At 41.2% G+C, this 12,164-nt stretch overlaps 1 protein-coding gene across 1 annotated transcript in view; it reads right to left on the bottom strand.

The window, feature by feature from the left end:
* FREM3 (FRAS1 related extracellular matrix 3) overlaps positions 1-12,164 on the bottom strand; it is a 65,954-nt gene that overhangs the window by 5,312 nt on the left and 48,478 nt on the right. Inside the window, exons 15-21 of the mRNA XM_081959943.1 lie at positions 10,508-10,639; positions 9,453-9,784; positions 6,876-7,068; positions 6,083-6,187; positions 5,246-5,373; positions 2,083-2,217; positions 768-894 (exon numbers count right to left, since the gene is read on the bottom strand). Coding sequence (XP_081816069.1) covers positions 768-894; positions 2,083-2,217; positions 5,246-5,373; positions 6,083-6,187; positions 6,876-7,068; positions 9,453-9,784; positions 10,508-10,639 — 1,152 coding nt within the window. The remainder of the gene's footprint in view (positions 1-767; positions 895-2,082; positions 2,218-5,245; positions 5,374-6,082; positions 6,188-6,875; positions 7,069-9,452; positions 9,785-10,507; positions 10,640-12,164) is intronic.

Raw genomic sequence — 12,164 nt, 5'->3', positions numbered from 1 at the left:
TAAAGACGCCGCCGAGGGCATGGCAGAATATATCCCGGCTTGAAGTGGCAGCGCTGGGGACTGCTCAGAGACTCACCAGAGCCGCGGGCTGGAGCTGTTCAAAAAGTCTGCTTGGGCTGGGGGGGGGGAAGGGAGGGAAGCCTGGGACAGCCATGCTTCCCTCCCTCCCACCCCCGCCCGAGCAGGCTTCTTGCACAGCTCCAGCCCGCGGCTCCAATGAAAATCCACAGTCCGAAGTGCTGCCACTTCCAGGCGGGATATATTATGCCTCGCCCACGCCGCCGCCGCTGTTGCACCCAGATGGAAAGGGAGCCTTCGCGCCCCCCTTTATGGAGCCTCGCGCCCCCCCAGGGGGGCGCGCCCCCCTATTTGAGAACCACTGCACTAGTGATTTAATATATCTTGGTCATCCCAGTTACAATTTGAATAAGGTATTAGTCAATATAAAATCAGGAATTCCGCTTCCTAAGTCACATTTTTTGCAGAGTCACATTACACAATGCATTTTATAATTAAAAAAAACAGCATTTCATACAAAGATGATTGCTCATCTGCACCACTGTAATTTTAAATATGCTTTTTAATTCATAGTACAAGTGGACAAAAATCCCCTTCATTCTGAATAACGAATATTGTAATATAAGAGGACAGGATTCCTCAGAGCATTATCCATTGTAAATGAACACACTGCAGTTAACAAAAGGGATTTGACAAGAGTGGCCAGAATGGTTCATTGATCTACTCCGCTATGTTAAAGCAGACGTTACCCTCTGTGAATGAGACATCAGTTTCTTCTCCAAATCCCAGAGAACCATCAGACAGCCACAGGTCCTTCTTGGATAGCAGAAACATTTGAGTATTGAGATTAAATTCAGCTGCTACCGGGTCACTGACCTGTATAAAACAAAGACTATTTAGGGAAGTAATTTCAATAGTCTTTCTAGCAAAAATGTAGCAATAATTTAATTGCAGTTTATTCTCAAGATTATTAGAAATACTCAAGAGCGTTCAAGAGAGTAAAACTAAAGAGCAGAGTATGGTCCATGATTTGTGTTATATAAATAATTCCTTCAAGAACTAAGTGCTTTGTATAGTGTCATTGTTCTACATAAATGTGCAAACTTGAATTCCTTCTCACAGCCTTTCAAGAATAAAATCTGTAAATGTAGGCTGACTCCATCAAACGATCACCTAGAGGAAATATCATAGAGTTGGTTGGAATCGGGCAGTATCCAAGTAATGAATAAATAAATATTATTTTTTTCATAGAAGGAAACAGCAATCTTTAGTAGGTGCTCCAGTCAAAAAAGCCCAAACCCAACTTAAAATAAACTGATGTCTGGCAATATTCAATCCTGCTGAAAACAATTCCTCTAATGCAGTTTTATCCAACGTAATGGCATCCAGGTCTGCTGGACGTACAATTCTTTTATTGGAAGGCATAGTCTCAAAACAACTGATACAGCATAGTTATAGAAGATGTTCTAAGTCTAAGATAATTCTCCTGCATTAAGGTGACTTCTAATAATCCTTTATAAGGCAGGATCCATTATAATCCATTATACAGAAAGATTGCATGACATTCTAGAGACATGCAACTATTTATATGACTAAATGTTACTAGAAGAGAGGAATGAGTTTAATTAACATATGGCAATTATTTTCAACTGTGAATCCTAAATTAGAGACATTTATAGGTATACTCGGTGTTTAGTGCTATAATCTCTACCTTAAAGGCAATATAAACTCTTGCACACACTTCTCTAATCTGACACTTTTCAGATATGTTGCAACTCTAATTGTCAGAATTCTAAAAGTTTAGCTTTAATGCCATCTCAACGTTGAGAAATACCAATTAAAAATAACCAGATTTTGATTTGGAGAGAGTGCAAAAGAGAAAATGTGTTTAAATATTTAGGGCCCAGTTTTCTAAGTCAGTTTATAACAACAAACATGTAAAATTAATTCAGATTTTTGGCCCTGATACTGCAATTAAGTCAATATGATTATTAAGTTATAATTCAGAGAAGTGTATCAAAATGCTTCATTAGTTGAGAACATTAAAGTCCTGAAATACTTTACCTGCTGGAACCTGATATCTAGATCAAAAGTGATTGGCTCCCGTGGGCTGCAGATGACAGGCTGGGTATATTCTTGGCTGGGTGTGGCAACACAAGGGATAAGTTTCACAGTGTAAGTGCCAGAATAGTCACGTACCTGGAAAAAGACACAGAAACTAAAATACAGGTAGTCCTTGAGTTACAACCACAATTGAGTCCAAAATTTATGTTACTAAACGAAACATTTGGTAAGTGAGTTTGCCCCATTTTACGACTTTTCTTGCGACCATTGTTAAGTGAATCATTGCATTTGTTAAGTTAGTAACATGGCTGTATAGTGAATCGGGATTCTCCATTGACTTTCCTTGTCAGAAGGTCACTAAAGCTGATGTGGAGCGACCCTCGGGACACTCCAGCCGTCATAAAGATGAACCACTTGCCAAAGCATCTGAATTTTGATCAACTGACCATGGGGATGTGAAAAACAGTCATAAGTCACTTTTTTCAGCGCTGTTGTAATTTTGAACGGTCACTAAATGAACTGTTGTAAGTCTAGGACTGCCTGTGTTAACTGATACAAATCAACAAAGAATAAGAAACCTTTGAAAGGGTATCTTGAAGTTTCAACTGGTGCAGAATGTGGCAGCGCAGGCAGTCGTGTACTTTTAGATCAGCATAAACTACACTCTGTGAGTTGCATTGGTTGCCAGTTTGCTTCTGGGTCCAATTGAAGGTGCTACTTTTAACTTTTAAAACCCTTCACGGCATGAGACCAGATTATCTGAAGGACTGTCTCATCTAATTACATCCTCCTATGCCATTAGATCTGGCAGAGAAGCCTGCTTTGGGTCCCATCTAAGGACTTATAGTTGGCAGGTGGCTAAAGGCAGGTCTTTTCTGCCATGGGGTCCACCTTGTGAAACATTATTTCTCCCAAACTGAGGTTAGCTTGATCTCTGTTAAGGTTCTATAAATCCATGCTATGTCATCGACCATAGGGGTTCCAGGAGACTGGTGATGTTCAAAGATGGTTCCAACATTATCATTGATTTAGTCTCTCTTGTACCTGGTGATTTGTATATTTTATTATGACTGTTTTACATTTTTAATAAATATTATTTTAATATATTCATTTAATTATTGTACATCAACCCGAGTCACCTCCAGTGGTGGGTTCCTACCGGTTCGCACCGGTTCTGGCGAACCTGTTGGTCAATGAACCCGGAAGTAAGTTCCTGTCCTGCCCCTATCACTCACTTGCTCGCCCCTGCCCATCCAGAAGCCACTCCATTGCTCGCTCACCCCCCTTTCCTCCTCTCAGCGATCTTTTGGGAAGGAAAAGAACTGAGAGGGGGAAAGCCTCCCATTGAAAACAGCGCAGAGTGGGGTGGGGAATCCTCCCGTTCCTCCTCTCAGCGATCTTTTGGGAAGGGAAAAGTGGGGTGGGGAATCCTCCTATTCCTCCTCTCAGCGATCTTTTGGGAAGGGAAAGAACTGAGAGGGGGAAAGCCTCCCATTGAAAACAGCGCTGAGTGGGGTGGGGAATCCTCCCTTTCCTCCTCTCAGCAATCTTTTGGGAAGGGAAAGAACTGAGAGGGGGAAAAGCCTCCCATTGAAAACAGTGCTGAGTGTGGTGGGGAATCCTCCCGTTCCTCCTCTCAGCGATCTTTTGGGAAGGGAAAGAACTGAGAGGGGGGAAAGCCTCCCATTGAAAACAGCGCTGAGTGGGGTGGGGAATCCTCCCTTTCCTCCTCTCAGCAATCTTTTGGGAAGGGAAAGAACTGAGAGGGGGAAAAGCCTCCCATTGAAAACAGCGCTGAGTGGGGTGGGGAATCCTCCCATTCCTCCTCTCAGCGATCTTTTGGGAAGGGAAAAGTGGGGTGGGGAATTCTCCCGTTCCTTCTCTCATCGATCTTTTGGGAAGGGAAAGAACTGAGAGGGGGGAAAGCCTCCCATTGAAAACAGCGCTGAATGGGGTGGGGAATCCTCCCTTTCCTCCTCTCAGCGATCTTTTGGGAAGGGAAAGAACTGAGAGGGGGGAAAGCCTCCCATTGAAAACAGCGCTGAGTGGGGTGGGGAATCCTCCCTTTCCTCCTCTCAGCGATCTTTTGGGAAGGGAAAAGTGGGGTGGGGAATCCTCCCGTTCCTCCTCTCAGCGATCTTTTGCTAAGGGAGGCTTCTCAAAATGGGAGGCCCCCATCTCTTTGCACCCTTCAATCCGTCTCTCTCTCCCTCTGACCTCCCCCAATGGCTCATCTTGAAAAACTGGGGGGAACAGAGGAAAAGGAGGAGGAAGGAAAGGGGGGAGAGAAGAGAAAGGGAAGAGAGAGAGAAAGAGTGACACACAAAGGAGGGAAGTTGGGAGACTTCCCTCTAAATACTGACGCCCTCTGCTTTTGGGGGGAAAGGAGGGGAGGGTCCTTGGTGAACCTCTACCCCCTATTCCCCCTATCCCAGTTAAGCCAGCTGGGTTTGGGACCCAGCCTTTCTAACTTCATTTGGGATCTTCTAACAACCCACTCCCACCCGGTCACATGGCCGGCAAACCACTCCCACCCGGTCACATGGCAGGCAAGCCACTCCCACAAAGCAGGCCACACCCACAGAGTAGGTTCCAAAAATTTTTGAAACCCACCACTGGTCACCTCCTATGAGATGGATTGCCATATAAATTTTATTTATAAACAAGAAAACAAATAATGGTTACATGTATCAGTGGAACGGTTGGCATATGGCTTTTTTAAATTATTTTTTTATTATACTTACACAAAACCATTGGGATTCTGAATCCATGGCATGGACAAAATCTGCATCAGTAGATGCCTAACTGATTCTGATATACCCATAACATGCTCTTCTTTTCTGTCAAACCTTAACCTAATATAACACTCTACCATATATAGTCTTAAGACACCAAACTCACTCATATGCTTGTTCTCTTTACTGAATATGCATGTAAAAATATCCGCTCCTCAGCCATCCAAAGTCTATTTTCAAGCCATACATTAAGCCATGGTTTGTGTACCTGTGATTATTTATAGCGCACTAACATTATTTTAAAGAAGGTTAGTATGAACCTAATCTAAATCTCAACATCACAGACTTGCAAGTATAAATGAGTTTATGTTGGCCCTTTTTAAAAAAAACGATAAAAACTACTACAAAACGCTAATGTTAGTACTCACAGCAAAATCGGAGAGAAACCTCCATTGCTGCATTGGCTGATTGAAGGTTTTCTCACTTTGAGAAAGGTTCAATATGAATGTAAGGCCAGGATGATCAGATGACATCACCATAGAAGTCAGAGAAGTACCTGCAAAAGTGAAATACCGTTTTATGATGAAGTTCATTGATCTGATCCAACACACTGTGGATGGAATTACCTTTTCTATTCTGTCAGTTTGTTGCATAAATTAAAATCCAGAAGCACACACAGATAACTGATTCAGTTGGATTCATTAACTTGTTTATATACATAAGAATAGATGAATAAATGTACAATAGCAACAGATGGTCCTTCCAATTAAACACAAACAGTTACTTTCATTTCAGCAGACAAAAGCCCAGAAAGACTGCTAGTTTACTTCTCAGAGCAGCAGACTTCTTAAGTTTTTGTTTCAATTCTTTGCACAGACTCAGATCTGTTTAAGCTCCCATTGGCTGATTTAATTCATCGACTGACCTTGTTCCCATGTTTCTCCCAGTCATGAATATTTTAACCCATTCCAATCTAGGAAAGCAAAGAATCAGGATATAAGGAGATGAACTAATGGGCAGTGTAGGATCAGGAAACCCTTGCTGTGTGTTTTGAAGACAGAAGGAAATTGGCAAAAATATGCTTCTCTCTTCTCACTAGGGAATCTAAAGCATTTCATGAATAGATGATAAAACCCAGCTGAAATCATAACTTCCTTACTGTTTATGAGATTCTCATTAAATCCCAAAGTCTGTTGTCATAGACCTACAAAGAAATTTTTAGCTTAGAAAAGATACTTAGAAAATATACAAAATACTGGCCTTACCTGGGTGGGATATTATGAATTGCCCCCTGAATCGAATTTCTGTCCTGAAATGGACCACCAATCGCCCTTCATCATTGATTTGCATACTGGTTGGGTAAAGAGACCCTAGATGTAAGCAGCCATTATATTATTTTAGAAATATTCATTAAAAGACTAGTTGTTTGATATCATTCAAATGCGTTGGATTGCAAGTGCCACAAGACTTAGTCAGCACTGTGTGGAGTAAGGAGCCAAAATCATTGCTATGATCAAATAAAGCAATAAACATGAAAATAGAATAACATCAATAATACAAATTTTGTTTTAAAAGGTAGATTGGCTTTGAAGCAGCTGTCACTCTGCAAATGGCTGGATAAAGTTGTTTACCGCAATCTAGCCTAGAAACCAGCTATTCTTTTCTTATGAAGTTCCATATGGCTAATTGTGTCTAAGAAGCTGAGTTTTCACATCCTGTAAGCCAGTTTTCCAGACTAATCTCTTAAGGTAAAAAGATTCTGGGAAAGAAAAAAAAGGAAATAATACAATACAATATAATAGCAGAGTTGGAAGTGACTTTGGAGGTCTTCTAGTCCAACCCCCTGCCTAGGCAGGAAACCCTATACCGTTTCAGACAAATGGCTATCCAACATCTTCTTAAAGACTTCCAGTGTTGGGGCATTCAAAATCCATTCCAAAATCAAACCTTGTAGGCTCCACTTCAATTCTAAGAGGCTGCCATTCTGGAGATGCAATTATAGTTCTTAATAAAGGCTCCAAAAGCTTCCATCAAACCTCTCAAATATTTATAATTTACCTTGCAGTTCTGCTTCTGGTGGGCTTCCAATACCGTCTTTCCATAGAATGGCAGTATCATACACAAAAGTGAGCCTCAACTCAGATTGCAGGTCAAAATGTTGCCAGCCCCCAACTGCTGCAGGTGAATGGAAGACATAAGATACATAGAGGGGCACTCGAAGAGTGACATACGATTGAACCAGATTCAACACCTGTAAAATAGTACAGCATTAGATAACCCTAGGTTCATACTGGATCTTCGGGAGTTAAAATCACAGCTCTTCTGAACACAGTATAAAATCCCATCATCATACCTTTCTTTCTTTATTTATTTTCTGATATGTGTTGGCTCCAGAACAAACATTTCTTGTTGCACTTAGAAATCTTACTCTGATGCTTCAAAAATGAATTTACAGCTTATGGAGAAGTGGGAGAGAATGAAGTGTGGGCCAAAACCTAAGCAGGCAGCCCTCTTCCTGGCTTCTGTAATTACAACCCCAGCAAAGAACAAAACCCCACTCTAAAATCAATTTGACAGTCATCCCAGAGTGTGTGGCAATCTAAGATTACAATCAAGGCCCTATTATGGGATTGATGCTAAGAATCTCGGATTCATCTCTTACCTCCGGTGCATTGCAGTCCAACTTTTTAAAAGTGAACTTGCTCATATTCAAAAGTATAGTTTCTGATTATTAAAGATAAGCAACATCATCACCAATTTCCTCTCCTGCTTTTAGAACTGATATCAAATCAGATAAACAATAAGAAGTGAACTAATCAAAGCCTGTATTCTAAGAAGTAAATAAAAGTCCAGAAAAAAAAATAACTGGCATCTAACACTCAAAATAATCTTCAGGATTTCAAGCAGTTGAGAATATTTTTAAAATCCAAAGCAAAACTGAATGTAACCACCCATCAGTAATAGCTTATAATAATATAAATTTGATTAGGAGATGACATGGAAGTCAAATTCTCCAAACATGCTTTCTCCTTGCCTGTTTAAACTACAGGGCTATAATTTAAATATATAGTAAATAATTTGGAAAAAACACTGTTGATTTTAAAGCAAGAGGCAATGTTATTTTCTCTCACTAAGTTGAATGTCACCCATCAGTAATAAATTGATATTATCAGGTTTTAAGCTCAAATAAGTTCTGCCACCCTGAATTAACTAAAACAGATTTTTTCCTGCTTTATATGGCGTTTCCATTTGGTGCATATTAGTACACTATTGCCTCATCAGTCACACTCTGAAATATATAAGATCTTACTTGGCTGCCTTTAAGTTGCCCCATTCATGAATCACAAAAATTACTATCTGTAATTTTAGTACTATCTGAATTATCTTTGTCAGTAAACTCATGTAATCATTTGACTTATGCTCAAACTGATTAGAATCATGTTCAGTCTTTGAGAGTTAGCACATAAAAGAATCATGTATATGATGGCACTTTTTTCTTTGCCTATGTATGGAAATTAAATTAATGATGCCTAGGAAGTCTGGTATCTATAATTTTATTTTCATACTTATAGTTTAGTTAGACATTAAGTTGACTGCCAAATTTTCCTCCAATCTTAGCTATACATATACACATTTCTCCTTTCTATATTCATTCTCTTTTGATTATATATTATGTATTCATTATATCACTTAAAAAGTGGCAATCTGTTTGAAACTCCAAATAACTAATTTGCTTGTAAGAGGATCTTTTTTAATGTGCTATCAGCAAAGCTTTTGTTATGCCATCTAGGTAGATTTTCTAATTGAATTGAACTGTTATGAGCATTAAGCACAAAATTGTTCCTTGGCTTTGTTTTACACAACACATAGATTCTGCCATTGTGTTGGATAAACTAACTTTATTACTTTGTTTATATCTGAATCAGGAAATAATGTGGTCTTTAACAAACCGTAATAAATTTCTGAGTTCAACTACATTATTGGCCCGTCTGCCACAAATCTCCTTTCCTGAATAGCAGCAATACTCCAAGTAATAGATAGGAATTTCCATCAAAAGGGTTAGGAAAAGGATGCTATGAAAGCTTTGCTGTAGACATATTGAATCAGAATATACAATGGAACCTCATTACTCGTTAATTGGTTCAGGGAGATGCAACGAGTACTAAAAATGATGAGTACCAAACAAACTATGTGATTTATCACAACCCTTTGTTTTGGCTTGGAATAACTTCCTGTTTGTCTCTTTTCTTATGTCAGTGGCCTTCCCAGCATGGCCAACTTCCTGTCTTCCCTCTGTGACCGTCCCACACTTCCTTTTGCTGTGACCTTCCTGGAATGGCTGTCTTCCTATCTGTTCTCCACAGCTGTCTTCCTCTTCCTATTGCAGCAAGTCGAGTACCAAACAAAAGGTGAGTACCAGGACAATATTTTCATGTCAAAATGTACTGAGTACCAAATTCAATGAGTTTTGAAGCAGTTGAGTACTGAGGTAACACTGTATATTTTGATTTTGTATATTATTGGTTTAAATGAAGGCATAATCTGTTCTGGTTTTTCATACTATGACTTGCAGTGTATGCAACTAAGCAAAATCCTTGCATTAATAGGTATTTGCTTTTCTTCAATGGAGCCTACCTGACCATCTGTCCCAATGGTGCCGCTACAGCTAGTTACCAGTTCTGACATATCATAATAACTGATAAATTCCCACAGGCAGGCCTCCAGATTGAGATTACGATAGAAACGTAAAGTTTTAGCTGATCGTATGCTACTGCTGTATTGATAGGATGAAGTTTCTCCAATCACGTTTGGATTCTTGATATCATCTGTGATGAAGCCATGTTTTGTTTCAATTTCATTGTAATCCAAGAGATTGGAGCATTTGTGATTTCCTACACGAGTGCCATCCGGGCTCAGTGTCAACTCAAAATTGGACAAAGGTCTGGTTGAGATTACTGGCAACATTCCTGAAATCAGAAATTGCCTATTAGATATTTTATGCACTAATAATGAAAGTAACTGGTGATTACATTACATTAACAATGTTACATTCAGAGCATATGTAAGATTCAGATAAGTTTTACAACAGTAATTCAAATTTCAAAACAGGGTGAAGAAAAATGTTTGTAGTTAGTTGCCAAAGGACATCTAAATCTTTTGTAGGTGAAGTACAATGTTTTATGGAACTAAAGTACGCTGAAGTAATAGTTATTTCCCATATAAGATAAGATAACCTTTATTGACATTTTTACTGCATTATTCCACTGTATGGTTGTGAAACTTCATATTGCTGTTTTTAAATTTAAACATGCACAGACAAGTCTGTGTTTGTGTGTATACGCATATTATATTTGAATCCTCAAATCTAAGCATTTGGTGAAACATTATTTAGAATAAAAAATAAAGGTTTTTTTAAGTCTATGAATTGATTCTAAATTGAGTTCCTGGTCCTAAAACTCCCAAAACTACTGCTTATTCTCCATTTCAGCACTAAATCTAATATATTTTCTCTCTCTTATAGTTAAGAATAAATATAACATTCTTTCTTTGTTAAGCATGTTAAGCAAAGATGAGGAAAAGCATTAAAAGTTGTCTTTGAATCATTGTTTCAAAAATCTCCTCCCGATGTCAATTGGTGCAGCACCATTTCCGCTGTTTTGGTTCTAGTGGCACACGTGTACGGTACTTACCATCTATATGAGGCATGGTGACCGAAAACCTGATCAGGTTTGGATAGTCAGGATCATCGGGACCCATGTAATGAATTTTGGCTGAGAAAGGCTCTGCTCCAACTGTACCCAGAATACGTGGTTGGCACAGACCTAATGGGAAAACAGCGCCCTTTATTGATTGATCAATGTAAATCAGGCCACACCTCTCATTAATGTGACTCTGGGTAACTTACACAATTACGAAAAATAAGCACAGGAAGTCTTTGTCTTATGACCGCAATTGGGCCCAAAATGTCCACTGATAAGCAAGGCAGTTGTTAAGTGAATTTTGCCTCATTTTACAACCTTTCTTGCCACAGTTGTTAAGTGAATCACTTCAGTTGTTCAATTAGTAATACGGTTGTAAAGTGAATCTGGCTTCCCAATGGACTTTGCTCATCAGAATGTCACAAGAGCTGATCATGTGACTCTGGGACACTGCAATTGTCATAAATATGAGCCTGTTGCCAAGTGTCCAAATTTTGATCACATGCTCGTTGGGATGCTTTAAATGTGAAAAATGGTCATAGGTAACTTTTTTCAGTGATGCTGTAACTTCTAACGGTCACTAAATGACGTTGTAAATCAAGGACTACCTGTATTATCGTAATATAATTTTATTTATGCTCATGGTTTAATAGTAAATGCTGATAAATGCTTGATGTGGAATTCTATAAGTCTAAATGCTCTCTCCAAGTGTCATTTAGTTACTAAAGTAATCATTAAAGCTCTTGTGTGTAAGTGTGTGTGCGTATGGTATATACCAGCGATGGCGAACCTTTTTTGGCTCGCGTGCCACAAGTGGGGGGAGCGCGGGGGGGTCGTGTGCGGGCGTGCCGCACCCATAATGCAACGCACCCCCAGTGCGCATGCGCGCACGCGCCCATTTTTGCATGATTTTTTCGCCTTCCCCAGGCTCCAGAGGCTTTAAAGGAGCCTGGGGAGGGCGAAAAGAGCCTCCCCCGGCCCCCGGAGGCTTCAGGGAACGTCCAGAGGCTTCCCTGAAGCTTTCGGAACACTTAAAACCACCCTCCGAGCAACCCGGACTTCCGGGTTGCTCGGATGGTCGTTTTAAGCGCTCTGAAGGCTTCAGGGAAGCCTCGGGACGGTCCATGAACAGGCACGAGACGTGCGTCTCCATCGCCCGGGCCCGGATCGCCTCCGCCGCGCAGCGCCTCAGGCTTGGCGTCCTTGCGCCGCTCCGCCCAGGCTCTGCGTGCTCGCCAGGGCCCGGCCTTCACATCGCTGCCGCCGCCGCTGCCACCACCACTGCCGCTAGGACGGGCTCGGCCGAAGGGAAGTCCGTCAGGCCTCGGCCGCGCCGCCCTCGCCTCCTCCTCCTCCTCCTCTAGCCGCGCCATCGCAAGGATTAAGGCGAAAGGGGGGGGATGGGGAAAGCGAAGGGGGCTTTGTTGTCCTCCTTCTCCTTCTCCTCCTTTCCCCCTCCGGCTCGAACGCAGCGCCGGGGCCCGGCAGGCAGCGAACGAGTCGGAGCCTGTCGACTGGAGGAAGAGGGTGAGAGGCGGGTCCTGTGAACGGCGGCAGCAGCGGTGGCAATAGTCGCAACTCGGCTGCCTGCCGCCTTTCCCCTCCTTTGTCTCCCAGCCGGGGTGGCCCGCCGCCGAGTTGCGACTAT

This window comes from Natrix helvetica (assembly GCF_964273705.1).
Source record: "Natrix helvetica genome assembly, chromosome: 7".
In the NCBI taxonomy this organism is placed as follows: Eukaryota; Metazoa; Chordata; class Lepidosauria; order Squamata; family Natricidae; genus Natrix; species Natrix helvetica.
This window is presented reverse-complemented; position numbering and strand designations above follow the sequence as displayed.